This window comes from Ictidomys tridecemlineatus, chromosome 5 (assembly GCF_052094955.1).
Source record: "Ictidomys tridecemlineatus isolate mIctTri1 chromosome 5, mIctTri1.hap1, whole genome shotgun sequence".
Taxonomy (NCBI): domain Eukaryota; kingdom Metazoa; phylum Chordata; class Mammalia; order Rodentia; family Sciuridae; genus Ictidomys; species Ictidomys tridecemlineatus.
Window position 1 is genome coordinate 170,729,251 of NC_135481.1, and position 16,757 is coordinate 170,746,007.

The 16,757-nt window shown below is 40.5% G+C and overlaps 1 protein-coding gene across 1 annotated transcript in view; it reads right to left on the reverse strand.

Annotated features, from left to right (window-relative positions):
• Positions 1-9,583, reverse strand: part of Cds2 (CDP-diacylglycerol synthase 2) — a 63,651-nt gene extending 54,068 nt beyond the window's left edge. The window contains exon 1 of the mRNA XM_005320497.4: positions 9,227-9,583. Coding sequence (XP_005320554.1) covers positions 9,227-9,283 — 57 coding nt within the window. The 5' untranslated portion in view covers positions 9,284-9,583. The remainder of the gene's footprint in view (positions 1-9,226) is intronic.
• Between the last annotated feature and the right edge of the window lie 7,174 nt (positions 9,584-16,757).

Sequence of the window (16,757 nt, forward strand, 5' to 3'; positions counted from 1 at the left end):
TCCAACCAAACACAGGCACTTGTTCTTGACCAAGCCCAGAATTCACAAGTGTCATCAGTCAACAGGAACCACCTTTATCCTTCACAACAAAACTAAACCCCCCAAAAAAGATAAAAAGTGTTGCAACTACCTGCTTCTCTGTTGTCATACCAGCTCAATTTCTCTAAATTCAATTTCCTGTTGAAGAAAGTAAACGACCCCCCCACCCGCATACACACACCTTTGGCCCCAATAACCCACTAAAATAAACGTTAATGAGTACAGTAAGAAATGAAAATATGACTTTGGACAGAAATGGTAGGGACAAGGGATCATCAGTGGATATGAGAGTTGTACAAATTTTCAGATAACAAAAAAGACTAAAGAGCCGGGCATAGTGGTACACGCCTGTAATCCCAGCAACTGGAGGCTGAGGCAGGAGAATGAGTTCAAGGCCAGCCTCAGCAACTTATCGAGGCCCTAAGCAACCTAATGAGAACCTGAGTCAAAATAAAAAATAAAAAGGGCTGGGGATGTGGCTCAATGGTAAAGCACCCCTGGGTTAAATCCCTGGTACTGAAAGAGCTAAGATGGATGAAATAACATGTGGCCAACTAAGCGCTTCAGGAAAGCTCAAGGGGAAATGGAAACGTTCTGCCCTCTGAAACCTAGAAGACCTGGACCAATGTTTGACATATGGAATGACAGACAGAGCAAGTAGGGACTGTAAGAGAAACTGAAGGTCTGTATACCTGAAACAACTGCTCCACCCCCAGACTCATCTACAGAGAACCTGGCCATCCCCCAAGTCTAAAAACCCAGAAGGTTTCAGTAAACCAAATATACCATATGGGTTAATTTAAGCTTATTGTGTGAATTAATGGCTACAGCACAGAGAATTCTCATTCTGGGATTTGGAGGATTCTGCCCCCATCTACTCAACCTAAAATGAAGCCTCTCAGGCAATAGACTCTACCTAAACATAAACAAGTTAAATTTCCACTAAGGGGAGAAGTAAGCCAAGACACTGCTGTGTGTCTCCCATTCCTAGTCAGAAAAGGTTATCCTGCCCCCTCCATCCTGTCCCTCTTCTACAATTCCACTTGGAACGGAGAGAACGAACAGATAACCCTGTAGTGCACAATCACCTGATCCACAATCACCTGAAGGAGACTACTGGCATCAAACTGTGATGCTGAACTTGAGTTGTACACAATGGCTAATGACCTGGGCTTCCTGCTGGTCCCTTGGGGAGGAGGTGATGTGTTCTACAAGACAGAAGGGGAGAGAATGAGATCAAGTCCACATGCTAATGCAAGCCCTGCCCAGATAACGCTTTCCTGGTAGACACACAGGGATTAATATACAGACTTCATAGAAGGCATGCACATGAATGGAAGGTGCTGAGAGCAAATCCTGAAGTGCAGAGAATGCTCAATAGGAAAGTTTAACTACCAGGCAGGCATCAAGTCTGAAACTATATGAAATGTGCAAAAGCAAGGAAAAGGAATACAGTTAACACCTGGTTAGAACCTATATTCAGGACTAGGCAGGAAGCAGAGGAAACACACAGGACTAACAGATTTAAAGCCAAAGTAACTAAAGAATCTGTGGTTCTATTTACAGAGGATACTGGAGAATGAAGGTCAGTGTGGAGAGCAATAGAAGTCAAACTTGTGAGGAAGTCCGTCTGTGGTGACTAAGGAACATAATGCTTGTAGACCACCGAAAGTATAGGACCAGACCAGCAGGACATAAGACTGTGGGGCCAAAACTCCAAAAGTCACCCACTGAGGGGTCCAGGATTCATGACAAACATCCTCTCAATGCCAGAAACTCAAGAACAGAAAGTGTTGCTCTTTCAAAAACTCAGCCAAGAGCCACAGTGGCACATGCCTGTAATCCCAGATGCTTGGGAGGCTGAGGCAGGAAGATTGCAAGTTCAAAGCCAGCCTCAGCAACTTAGCAAGGCACTCAGTAATTCAGTGAGACCGTGTTTCTATATAAAATACAAAAAAGGGCAGGGGATGTGGCTTAGTGGTTAGGCGCCCACATGTTTAATCCCTAGTACTCACCCACCGCACCCACCCCACCCCACCCCACCCAAAAAAAAAAAAAAAAACACAGCAAAGTCTTCACAAAGAAGCCCCAAACTAGTGCTTGGGGGAACCTGATACAAAGGAGCTAATGCCAGAAGCAGCAAATCAAAAGGATGTCTGATGTTGGCAGGACAGGTCAGGTCCTTCCACACAGGCAATAGCACTCATAAGGACTACTACCTGGCATGGGGATGTCTCTGGGGAAAAGTGAGTGAGGAAGGAGTACTCTTCATTCCTTTCAAATTCTGAACCAGGCACTGCCTAGTTAAAATAACATAACAAAGTTAAACTTTCTTTAGAAGGTCACTCAACTTAGCAGGCCCGATGCCATTCCCACTACCAGGCAAACAACATAGGACAAAGATCAGTGACTGGCATGAAAAGCTGGCTAATAGGGATTCTGTAGGGGTATCTCATTACTCCCCCAACCAACTGGTCACCATGTGACAAAACTTGGAAGGCAGGAACTCTGCTCAATGCCAGGATCCAATCAGTATTCATTCAACAAGACCCTGGCAAAATTAATAGTTGAGAGTCGGTGTCTGTTCTCTTATAAACCAGAGGAATGGTTGTACTTTTTCCCAACAGCTTCCAGCACCAGTAAAGGTCTGCGAGACTCTACAACACATGTATTAAGTTAACACCAGGTGGAGAAATACATTCTCCCTATGTAGATCCCAGAAAAGATGGGAAAATTGAAAACACTGACACAAACTTTTTCAAACAGTTACTCAGCAACTTAGTGAAATCCTGTCTCAAAATAAAAAACAAAAAAAAAGAACTGGGGATGTAGCTCAACATCCCTGGATTTAATCCCCAGTACCAATAACATAAATAAAGATCTTCTCATTATTTCTACTTGATGGGTGAAAGGCAACTCAGTGATAGAGCACTTACACTGGTATGTGTGGATTCAATCCCAGTACCAAGCAAAATAAATGATTCCTTTAAATAAGCAATAAATAAATAAATAAGCAAAAAAAGAAAAAGAATGGATTATTGAGAATCAAAATTAGTATAAAATCCTGGGTAGCATCCTCATGAGCACTGACACTGCATACAGCAGACTGGAGCCAGCAAATGAGAAGTGCTGAATACTGAAAGACTGAATGTTGCCAGAACAAATGGTTCTGGTACTAAAAGCTATCAACCAGAAAGTACTCTTCCAGGCAGCCTCACCTAAGTTGTTCTGAGTGGAGTCTTGTGGTCTCTGAGCATCACTCTGGGAGTTCCTTTCAAGAATTCCAGTGGCCACACCCAGGAAAGGGCTTCAAAATATATAAATCACCAGTCGCCCAATAACTGGGAAAACCTAATCTAATCAACATTCTCTATCCAAAAAAAAAAAAATGCTTTTCTATAAAATCTCCATTTACTGAGACCTTTATTTATTTATTTAGGTACTGAAGATTGAACCCACAGCCATATTCCCTTGTCCTTTTATTATTTTTATTTTAAGACACAGTCTTGCTAAGTTGCTAAAGCTAGCTAACTTTGAACTTGCAATCCTCCTGCCTCAGTCTCCTGAGTTGCTGAGATTGCAGGTGTGTGCCACCACATCCAGCTTACTTTTATTTTTATATATGTCCTTTACAAAGACTTATTTGGCTATTTTTCTGATTTAAAGTCACATAAGAAAAATAGGTGATATTAAGGCATCTTTTCAAAGTTAATGGAGATGCTTTTAAAGTCTATAAATTAATTCTATATTCTTGAAGAAAGCATTATATAGCATAATGCAGGGGAAATAAAAAGGAATTAGAAGCCTTTCATATTATTAACAACTCTGTATCAAATCAACTATATAAACTTGAATAAAAACTTCAATTCTATGGGTTATGGTATTCTCTCCTATAAAATAATAACCTCTAAGGTCCTTTCTAATAACATATGATGAGCGATTTAACATTTTTAAAAGATACTAATTCTTCTAATAAAATATATTAACCTGTGCAATCACAAAACATTTTAAACAAAATTAGGTTTTTGAAAAAAAATGAATTTTAACAGTTGTAAATTGAGAAGTAATCGAAATTTTAAAATAAAATTATACTGTTTGATCAACATAAACTAGAAACCTGGAATAACGGGTGATATGACAAAGCAATCTTTCACCTCTTTTCCCTAGTGAGGCTTAGAAACCATAGTTAAAGTTTACTTAACTTTTTCTTTTTCTATTTTTATTTTTCCTTTTTCTCTTTCTTTCTTATTTATTTTTGGTACAAGGGATTGAACTCAGGGGCACTTTACCACCAAGCTATATCCCCTGTCCTTTTAATTTTTAACTTAGAGACAAGGTCTCATTAAATTACTGAGGACAGCCTCAAACTTGTGATCCTCCTGCCTCAGCTTCCCAAGCAGCTGGAATTACAGGTGTAGTACCACAGTGCACCAGAGATTGCTTTTCCGAATCCCAAATCACTTTCCAATGTAAAAAAGAAAAATAAAAAAGTTTCAAAGGGCTGAAGGTTTAGCTTAGTGGAAGAGTGCTTGCTTAGCTTGCATGTGAAGCCCTGGGCTGGTTCCCCAGCACCAAAAAAATAAACAAATACACATATACACACATACATACATACACACACACACACACACACACACACACACACACACGTCTGTATGTACAAATATATATTTAAAGAATGCATTTCTCCCTGGGCACGGCGGCACATGCCCAAAATCCCAGCAGTTTGGGAGGCTGAGGCAGGAGGATTGCAAGTTCAAAGCCAGACTAAGCAACCTAGCGAGACCCTATCTTTAAATAAAAAATAAAAAGGCTGGGGATGTGGCTTTGAGGTTAAGTGCCCCTGAATTCAATCCCTGATATGGGGGGGGGGGAGAATCCTCCTACATCTAAAATAGGTTATAGCTCTTAAATTTGATTTCAATAGTTCATTCTCAAAATCCACCAGAAAACCATTTTAATTACTCACTAAAGTCCTCACTAGTTCTGAAAGAAAGAAAACAACCACATACAGCAATGCTCAGTACTTCTTCTATACTTAAGGCCTGACTATGATATGAGTACCAAAAACTCCTTTTGGGGGAAGCACAGGGGTTGGGAGGGATAACCAGGGATTGAATCCAGGGGCACTTAATCACTGAGTCACATCCCCAGTCCTTTTTGAGACAGGGTCTCACTAAATTGCTGAGACTGACTTTGAACTTGCAATCCTCCTGCCTCAGCCTCTCAAGTCACTGGGATTACAGCAAGCACCTCCATGCCCAGCAGTCCAAACTCTTTCTATAAAACTTGAAAGTGATGACTGTAAGTAGATTATTCCAAACACTAATAACTTTAAGATTTAATCACCTTCTAAGACTGAAAGTTTTTTTCCTATTAAAAAACTATTTTTCCCCCGGCAGCAACAATAGCTGACATGTCATTACAATGTGTCAAGCTCTGCCCTGGGTATGAAACATAATTACTCACTGAATTCCATTCAATTGTTCTATGAGCATGGGAAATTTTACCACTCCCATTTTAGGGATGAACAAATTTGACACTTTTACAAGTTCAATGATTAGCTCAAAGTTACACAGCTGCTAAGTGGCAGGGTCCAGGCTCAAGATAGATCTAGCTGACATTTAAGCCCCTGCTCTTTTTTGTTTCTTTTTGGTTATACATAACATTCGAATTCATTTTGACATAATTTAAAAAGCATGGAATATAATTTGCTCAAATTCAGTCCCCATTATATCCCCTTTCTCTCCCCTCTTCCCTTTCCTTGTTCCCTTTCCTCAACTCTACTGATCTTTCTGATATTTACTTCTAGACTTTTTTTCTTTTTTGTTAGTGTCTTATGGGTATAGATGATGGTGAGATTTACTGTGGCATATTCACAGTATACAAAAAGGTTAGATTAATTCATTCCTCTGTTCTTTTCTTATCTCATCTCTTCTTCCTCCCCCTCAGTCCCTTTCATTTAGTCCACTGGTCTTCCTTCTTTTTTGATGGAATTCTCCACCCCATTCCCTCTCCCCCACCCTTACTCCTTATTTTGTACTAGCCTCCACATATCAAAGAAAACATTCAACCTTTGGCTTTCTGAGTCTGGCTTATTTCACTTATGTGATACTTTCCAGTTCCATTCATTTACCAGCAAATGCCACAATTTCATCCTTTAGAATCCCCTGCTCTTAACCACTATCTTCAGCTAAAGTATAAACTCCCTTTCTACATGATGTCATTTACTTCATACTGGTTTCCTTTATTGAGAAAGGAAGACTTGAAACATGTAAAGTTCTCATTTTAATAGCATTTCAACATCTACTTAAAAAAGAAAACATAAAAGTTTAATTTCAAAATCTCCTGAAATGCCAATCCAACAATAAATTTTATGATGTCAATTTTTTGCCCCATATTTCATCCTTTTTTTTTTCCCTAAGCTCCACTGGCAAGGGCGGGGGGGCGTGGGGGAACAGTTGGAGAGGAAAAAAATCATTCCCAAAGCTTAAATTCCAAGTTTCTGTGCTTGGCAACTATAACTATACTGTGCTTTGGGACCTTAAAATTATAAGCACAGATCTCAGAGGAGAACATTTCCTTTATTAGCAATTGGCTTTGAAAATTCCATTCTAGGATGCTAAATATAACAATACCCCTCCTGACTTTTATAAACACATTCTTCAGATTATTTTGATACTAGTGATTTTCTATTTACAAGACAGCTTTGCCACAACAATTAAGCAACTGTAGCATTTTGAGGAATCTTTCAAACTTGTTCTAGCTCTTTTAAAGAAGTGACCTGAAAAATTGTTCTCTGGATTTTTCTATGAAATAAGAAAGTTCCGATTTCCCAATTCATTTCTCTAGAAAGACACCCTTATTTTGTTATTTCTAATGTCCTTGGATTATAACACAAGGATATTGGTAGGGTTTTTTTCCAAGTTATGAAACAGAACAAATGCAACTTTTAAAAACACTTTATACACTCAAAGTCAAATAAATGTACCCTTATTTTAAAATCCCATATGTGATAATTCAGAAATAATGATGGGGAGAGAAACTGTTTTGCTCTGGGTAATGGACTAGCTTTTCTTTCTTTCTTTCGTAATTGTAGATGGACAGAATACTTTTACTTTATTTGTTTATTTTTATGTGGTGCTGTGGATCAAACCCAGTACCTCACACATGCTAGGCAAGCACTCTTCCACTCAGCTATAGCCCCAGCACTACATCCGGCTTTTAACAGAAGGCATAACTGCTGCTGCTGCATTTTAGAGAATGGTAAGCACCTAGTGGACCTCATGACCCATGCGTCCTTTCATTGTATAAGTAGTTCCAAGTACAGTTGTAATTATTAAGGCACCTTTAGCTGGACAGCTCCTGGAGTCCTCCCTACCTAAAACATGAATGTGAAAAATTAAGAATCAACTGGCACTTTATCTTTGGAGGATGGATCCAAGGAGTGGAGAGGGTAAAATTTTTGTTTCACCTCATAATCCCTGGACTGTTTTTGTTTTGCTTTACCATATCTTGTTATTACAGTTAGCTTTTCAAAAATACAGCCTCACCAGCTATCATCCTTCTCCCTCTTCTCACACCTTCTTGGTCCACAGAATCCCTTTAACACCAAGCATGAGCTCATCCTTAAACAAGGGTTCAGCACCTTCAAACACTCACCAACATGAACATGAACACTCACCAACCAGGATGAGTACAGAGTTGTTTGGGACTAAACCAGGATATTCATCTGAAGGAGTAAACTACAAAGTACCTTATCTTTGCAATGAACTCCTGAATCTGTATCCCGAGCCCTAAATTTTCTCCAATATATCCTAAACATCAAAATGGACAGTCTCCTTGGATGATCCACTCTACACAATAACAAGAGAGCCGTTTTTAAAAATTTTTTTTCATGAGAGCATTCCTCCTTGTAAAACTATTCTATTGACATCCTGTCAACAAATCATGTAATCACTTCCTTCCTGATTTCCCTTTCCTTCAGTAATCAAAAAGTACAGGCTACATGAGTGGGTGCTATGGAGCTAGTTTAAGGCAACAGGGATTGCTAAGGAATAGATGACCCTCAGCTCCAGACAACAATTAATCAGGTGAGAACGTGATAGCCCATTCTCCAATAATCCAAAAAGAGAAAGAAATTCTGATTGTTAGGAGAGATCTTCTGATTTTTAAGAGAACATGTTGGTCAAAGAAAACATCTGCAGGTCACCCACAGACAATCCCTGACCCCCCACTTAAGCAGTCTCCATCATTCTGATTCAGGCTCCCCGTCTATTCTACACATCACTGAATGATCATTTTCCAAGCACACTGCTCCTGGGCTGGGGATGTAGCCCAGTGGTAGAGTGCTTGCCTAACGTGTAAAGTCCTGGGTTCCATCCCCAGACACTGGAGGGAAACAATAATAATTTCTTTTTGCTCCTGACCACTACTAACTTGAAAAGCATAAATATTACCGCAAAAATCCCAAATCTTCATGTCGTCATTCAACGTTCACAGTAACACAACCACCTTCACCTTCAACTTCCCTACGCAAACCTCACATTTAAATCAAAGGAGTCCACCCCTCTTCCATCTCACCCCCCAACCGGTTGTATCCCCACCAAGATGGCCTCCTTCTTTACCCCATCAAAGCCCACATTTGGCTCAGGAAACAACCTTTTGGAAGTAGACCCTCCAACACCTGCTAACCGGCTGGTTCAACTGCGTGAGTCAAGACACCTCTCTGATCAAAGCCAACAGGATTTAACTTTCAAGAAGGGATTTAAATCCCCCAGAAGACAAATCCTATGGCCTTGTCTCGATTTCCCCACCCCAAATAACATTTTTAACAAGCGCAATGAGCCTCAAGTCGTGCAGAAAGGAGCCTCCTGTCGGAGAAGGCTCTGCGGGGTCTCGAGTCTCCTCACCCAGGAAGGCCTCAGGGAGGTGGGGGATGCCCCAACCAGCCCTGCGAAGCAGGCAGCCGTGCGCAATCTCTGCGCGCTCCTCCTTACGCCCCCAGGATACCATCCCCATCCCGATCCACAGCCGTGCCCTGCAATGGCCCTGGAGGACCTTCAGTGCTGCCCAGGCCCAATGCTCTCGGCCGCGACAAAGGGTCAGAGAGCCGGACCACCCCGCTGCGCGCGCTCCCCGCGGGCCTCCGCTGCCCGGGCCGCGCCCACCCGGACGCTGCCGCTACCTTGTCCTCAGGCGGTGCGTCCGGCTCGCGAACCGCTCTCTGCCTCAGCTCCGTCATGCTGGAGATCCCGGCGCGACGTAGCCACTGGCGAGCAGCGCAGCCGCCGGAGCGTGCAGCTCAGCTCGAGCACGCGCGGACTCCTTCGGCCAAGCTCGCTCGCTCGCCGGCCCGAGCGGTCCGCAGCTCAGCAGCGGCTCGCAGGCCCCTCCGCAGCCCGGTCGCCAGCCCTGGAGCTCCGCCCAGCTTCTCCGCGGCTCTTCCACCGGAGCCGAGAGGACCCGGCCTTCCCGATCGCTCCTCCTCCAGGGAAGAGTTTCGGAGAGAGCGCGCACGCGCACAGCCGCCATCTCGGCCCGGGAGATCCGCCAATAGCGGGAACACACTAGGCAGGCGGGGCAGCGGGGCAACGGGGCGGGGCGGAGCGGAACGGAGCAGAGAGACGCGCATTGGACAGCACCATAAGGGGGCGGAGAAAACGTGCCTTTCAGAGCGAGATTAGCCAATGGAAACTCCCGCCTAACCGCGAATGTACCTGTTCCGGCGTTCTAGGTCCTGAAAGTAAATGGTTATTGAGGGCAAGAAGCGCCCCCCAGAGGGTCTAGCCCGCAAGAATTCTCTGCGCGGGGGTTCCTGGCTTACTTCAGAACCCATTTGTCAAACCTTAAGTGGTGAGGCTTCGTGAGCCAACCTGGTTTCGAGGAGGGAATCACGTGAAAATAAAGTGAAACCCAAACTGAAGTCTGTCGTGCATTGCTAAGCAGTCTCTAGGTATGCACTGAGCTGAGTGGGCTATAGTTGGTTTATCTTGTTTAAGCCACACGTCACTTGGCAATGGATGTGATTTTCATTTTACAAGTAAGATCATCTTCAGTGTTTCAAATTTGTAATGAGGTTTTGGTCTTGGTTTTGGTCCTGGGGAATGAACACAGGGCCTACTGAATGTTAAACTTAGGCTATATTGTTGAGCTATCCCCTCAGCCACTGGATTGTTGTTAAGACCAGTTTGCCTTTTTTTTTTTTTTTTAACTGAGGGTCCCCTATGTACCTGACACATCCCAAATACTTTTAAATTTTTTTTAATTGTTGATGGACCCTTATTTAATTCATTTATTTATATCCGGTGTTGAGAATCGAACCCAGTACCTTACATATGCAAGGCAAGTCCTCTACCGCTGAGCCACAACCCCAGCCCCCTAAATATTTTTTGAGTGGAATTAAAACTTATGAAGGAAAATGACTTAACCAAGGCCTACCTGGTAGAAAATGCCTAGTAAGAAATACAATTCAGAATACAAGCTAACCAATGTACATACTGCCTGCCTGAATTCATAAATAGCTGTGTTGCTTGGGCATCACCTTCTATGCTTCCTACTTGCTTCTTTGCAAACAACGCAAAACACGAGTTCTCTATCCTTAATCGTATTGTAATCTAACAATGAGGAAAAACTTGCCTTAGAGAAGTTTCAATTTTCTGTTTATAATTTTGACCTGAGCTGTGTGGCATTTGGGGAAAGAAATTGAAGTGGTAACTCCTTCCTAGATGTTTCTTTTTTATCTCTGTTAATAACTGCAACCTGCTAGTTTACTTCTGTATTCATGCTTGCTCAGCAGCTGTGGCAGGAACCACAGCTACTTGAAAGAGTGAAAGAAATCAAGGCTACTTGCATGGGGAAGTCTTGAAACCTGGTAGGATGTACTGTAAAAAAGATAATGAGAACAAAGAACTGTCTTCAGCCTTGAAAAAGACTCCACTGAGCCCACACCAGTGCTGAATAAACCTTGCACTTCTATATACTTCCAAGGGCCACTTGTCTCTTTCCAATGCCATAAAGATTTTCCATATTTTCAGTAACAAAATGAGAATTCTGGGGCTGGGGATGTGGCTCAAGTGGTAGCGCGCTCCTCTAGCATGCTGGCGGCCCAGGTTCAATCCTCAGCACCACATACCAACAAAGATGTTGTGTCCGCGGATAACTAAAAAATAAATATTAAAAAAGAAACCAAAATGAGAATTCTGAAAAAGGCATTATAAAATCCTGATTTCTTTCCCCTCTGCCCCCATTCTGCCTCCTGGAGATTAAACCAGGCAAAAGCCCTACCACTGAGCTACTTCCCCCTTCCCTAGCCCTCCTCCCCTACTACCTTTCACTTTTTGACAAAGGGGCTCCAGAATTGCCCAGAGTGGCCTCCAACTTGCAATCCTCCTGCCTCAGCCTCCCACATAGTTGGTATTACAGGCATGAGCCACCAAAACCATCACATATTCCTGATCTCCATAAGAGTATATTCCCCAGGGGCTGGGGCTATAGCTCAGTGGTAAAGTGCTTCGACCCTCAGCACCACATCAAAATAAATAAAGATATTGTATATTCATCTACAACAAAATTAATATTTTTTTAAAAAAGACTATATTCCCCCAATTTTTGAAACAGTGCTTTTAACAAATTTGAAGGTGCCCTGAACTCTGAACTTTGTTTTCTATTTTAAAACGTTGCACAACTACTAGAATAGTGTTTTGTTTGTTTATTATACTGGGATCAAACCCAGGTCCACTCTTCCACTGAGCTACATCCTCAGTCCTTTTTGTAAAAGTTTTGTTTTGAGACTCATGAGGCTGAAGCAGGAGATTTCCAAGTTCGAAGTTAGGCTCAGCAGTTTAGTGAGGCCCAAAGCAATTTAGCAAGACCTTGTCTCCAAATTTAAAAAAATTAAAGGACTGGGGATACAGCTCAGCGGTAAACCACTCCTGGGTTCACTCCCCAGTACAAAAAAAAAAAAAGTTTATTTTGAGACAGGTCTTGCTAATTTGTCCAGACTGGCTTGAATTTGGACACTTGTGCCTTAGCCTCCCCAATACTTGAGACTACAACATACACCAACATACCCCAAATTTGATTTCTTTTCTGTTCCTTAAATTAACTCTTTTCTTGAAAGTTGTTTCTTCCAGGTTTGTGGCATATCTTGTACACAGTGATTTCATTATACTCCTTGTTTAGTTCCATTACTGTTAAATACTGTGTTAACAAAAATAACTAGCATGGGATTCTTAATCCCCAGAATGTTCAGACTGATTGTAAATGGGTAGCTACTGCTATAATTAATTTTATTTCATGATAAAAACAACTCCCCTCATCTTAATATCTGAAAACTGCAATGGTACAAGTGACATGAAAATTCTTCAGTTTCAAGAATAATGATATCCTTTCTCTTAGAGGGGAAAACTTATCAAAAATAATTTCTTTAAACTGTACATTTATTTAAAAATTGTGGAAAGGGCTATTGATATAACTCAGTAATAGAGCGCTTCTCTAACATGCACAAGGTCCCCCACCAACTCAAAAAAAAAAAAAAGTTGAAAAACAAAACAGCCTTAACCTGCTTTTTCTAGCTTATCATATTGCCTTTTTATTTATCACAGTTTGACAAGTGTTCTCAGATAACTAAAACTTATCCAATTTAATAAAATGACATGCAACATTGAATTGAGAATAGGCAGAATTGTCAAGGCTTCAGGACTGGGGATGTGGTTCAGTGGTAGAGCACTTATCTAGCATGTTCAAGGCCCTGGGTTCATTCACAACACTGAAAAAAATAATCTTCAAAAAATACAAATCCTGTACTTCCATGATCTTACAAGCCTACTAGATTATTAAGTAACTGTATATTATGTATTAGTCTTCTCTCTAATAAGCAAGCTTTTACTTTTTCTAACCAATAAGTCTAGAGGCTCTAAGCACAAATATTTACCTATTTATCACAAATGCTGTAAGAGTACTTTTTGCGGGGGGTACTGGCAATTAAACCCAGGAGTACTTTATTACTGAGCTACACCCCCAGTCTGTTTTATTTTTTAAATTTTCTTTTCTCTTTTTTTTTTTTTTTTTTTGTGTGTGTGTGTGTGTGTGTGTTACCAGGGATTGATCCCAGAGGTACTTAACCACTGAGCCACATCCCCAGCCATTTTTATATTTTGTTTAGAGACAGGGTTTCTCAAAGTTGCTTAGGGCCTCACTAAGTTGCTGAGGTTGACCTTGAACTCAAAATCCTCCTGCCTCAACCTCCCCAGCCACTGGGATTATATGTGTTTGCCATGGCATCCAGCTACTTTTTAAAGTTTTGAGACAGGGACTTGCTAAATTGCCAAGTCTGGTCTTAAACTTGTCATTCTTCTGCTTCAGCCTCCTGAATTGCAGGTATTACAGGCATGCACCACAGTGCCTGGCTATAATAGTAGTTTTTTAATCCTGATTATTCATTAGGATTACCTGGGCAGCTTCTAAAAATTACTGTTGGAAGGACCACCCCAGCTCAATTTGAGAATTTCTGGAGACCAAAGGGGAATAGACTTTTTGAAAAACACCCCTAGGTAAGTCTAATGTGCAATAAGGATTGAGAATGACTACTATATGATCTTAATTTTTGAAGAAATTTGACAGGGGCTGGGGATGTGGCTCAGTGGTAGAGTGCTCCCCTAGCATGCATGAGGCACTGGGTTCCATCCTCAGCACCACATAAAAATAAAGATACTGTGTCCACCTAAAAAAAAATTTAAAAAGAAAAGAAATTTGAAAGAAACTACATAAAATATTTTACAGCATTTTTCTCCCAAAATTCATTAATATTTCCACAGTGTAGAAAATATGCCAGGTTTAGTGGCACACGACTGTGATCTCAGTGGCTTGGGAGTCTGAAGCAGAAGGATTATAGGTTCCAGGCAAACTTCAGCAATTTACCAAGGCCCTAAGCATGTTCGGTAGTTAAGCATCCCTGGCTCAATCCCCAGTACCAAAAATAAATAAATAATAAGAAATCATAAGAAAGGCTTCAGATGTCACTCAGTGGTAAAGTACCCCTAGGTTCAATCCCTAGTACCAATAATAATAATAATAACAAATAAATAAAACTTAAAAAGTGTAGAAAATACAGAAAAGCATAATGGGAAAAACCAAAATTACTCGTAGTATCATCAGCCACAGATAATTGCTGTCAATATTTATATTCTTGGAGCTGGAGCTGTACCACAGTGGTAGAGCATCTGCCTTGACGTGTGAGGCACTGGGTTTGATCCTCAGCACCACATAAAAATAAATAAAGCTATTGTGTCCATCTACAACTAAAATTTTTTTTGAATATTTATATTCTTACCTTTCCATTCCATTTTCTATGCACATATATAGAGATAATAACAGTTTCAGAAAATTAGAAAACCTTTATTTATGTTGTTTTATAACATGAATTTTCTCTTTATCCTTAAATGCTTTTTAAGAATGGTAATTTAAAGGCTGGGTAATACTCCGTCTTACAGATTTACCTGCTAACAAAAGCAAATATATGTGGGTGCAGGGGCACCTACATCTAATCACAGATACTTGGATTCTGAGGCAGGATGATTGCACAAGGTCAGCCTCAAAAATTTAGCAAGACCCTATCTCAAAAAAAAAAAAAAAAGGGTTTTGGATGTAGCTCAGTGGTAAAGCACCTGTGGGTTCAATCCCCAGTATTGGGGCTGGAGGTGGGGAGGAGGGGGAGGAGGGGGAGGAGGAGGGAGAGAAGAAGAAATTGTTAATCTTTAAAGATATCTCCAATTTGGACGGATTAATGATCGTGTAAGAAACGTTATTAAACATGCTTGATCTTGGGAACTACCTCTGATCACTTCCTTAGGAAAAAGTCCTAGAGATTTAATTTCTATATCAAAAAAAAAATAGACACAAGTGTACATTTACATAAAAGAATAAAATCTTCTGGGGTTAGGGCTAGGGCTCAGTAGTGGAGCACTTGCCTAGCACATGTGAGGCACTGGGTTCAATTCTCAACACCACATATAAAAAATGAATAAAGGTCCATCGACATTAAAAAAGAATAAAATCTTAAAATACAATTCTAAGACTTTTGATACACATTTTCAAATTCCTAACAGAAAAATTGCATCAATTTGTATTCCTACTCACATTGAATAAAAGTGCCCATTTCTGCCAGGCATGGTGGTACTCACCTATAATCCCAGCAACTCAAAAGACTAAAGCAGGAAGATCACAGGTTTGTACTTAACTATGGCCTGGTCAGTCAATCACTTAATTGGACATAACTTAACTAGTTAATTGTTTACAGCTTATTATAAGATCATTGATCTTCTGCAACCAACCAAAACTTACTTACTATGATTAAACTTTATATTGGTTTGGTTTGTTGGGCCCTGAGCAGGTGCCTGGTCCAAATACATGGCCTCTTACAAAATCCAGTTTTTTTTTGTTTTATTTTAGTTTTGTATGTTTGTTTTTTGTTTTGTTTTGATTTTTGACACAGGGTCTCACTAGGTTGCTTAGGCTGGCTTCAAACTTAAGATTTTCCTGTCTCAGTTCCCCTAGTCACTGGGATTACAGGGATGCAGCACAGGCCCAGCTCAAAATCTTAATATTTTTATCAGTTTGAGTTGTGTCCTCTAACACTGAAACCTAACATCTATTCATCAGTGCTGTGTTCCTAGGCACACTGAACTTCTGTATCCATTCCTTATGTTTGATGGAGTTTTTCCTTTTACATTTAGAAACTCACTGTAAGGTCTCATAAATATTTACTAAATATACAACTTCAATTCTTATTCGGCTTATATTTATTTGAATTTTTTTAAACTAACTTGAATTTGATGAATCGTTATTATTCTTTTCTAAAATTTTAACTCATCATTTGATAAAATGTACTTAATCCATTCTCCCATTGACTGAATAGTACTTTTACTAAATGTTAAAGTAAAGTGACCCCTTTAAAATGCAAATGGGATCATGTAAAAGACCTGCTTTTGAGAACTTTTTTCTTGTACTTACAGAGAGCCTACAAAGTCCTATGTGATCTCTATCCTGCTTTTCTTTGCCAACCTCACCTTCATTACTTCCCTGTGTTTCAATATGCTCTGAATACTTCAACCTCTGTAATCTACAACACACCACTGACTGCATGCCTTCTAAGCATGCCTACATTTTTCTTTTTCTTTCTTTTTTTTTCTTTCAGTGCTAGAGATTAAACCTATGGCCTAAGTTTATGCTAGGCAAGGGCTCTATATTATACTCCTAGCCTTAATATCCACCTTTTAATCATGATTTTCTCTCTGCCTAGAATGCTTGTTCTTACTCTCCTAGCTTCTCTGATAAAATCTACTTTCTCGGAGAGGCCTTCTTTGACCACAGGTCATAGCCATTGTTAAGTCCTCATTTTAATAGACTCATATGCATCGTTGGTACAATGCCAGTGGAGTTTGTCACTTAAAATGTCTTCAGGGATCAGGTGTAGTTCAGTGGTAAAACATGGGTTCAGCATGTGTGAGTCCCTGGGCTCAGTTCTCAGCATTAAAAAAAAAAAGAAAAAATATTCAGACTGATTGTGATATGGCATTATGGCATTAAACCAAAACATTGTGTAAATCTGGAACACTTGAAACAGAATAACAAAAGAATATAAATTCATTATGAGTGAAACAAATGTTTCTCCCTAGAAGAATGAACGTATTCCAAAGAAGAAGCTACTGGGTTTTTTT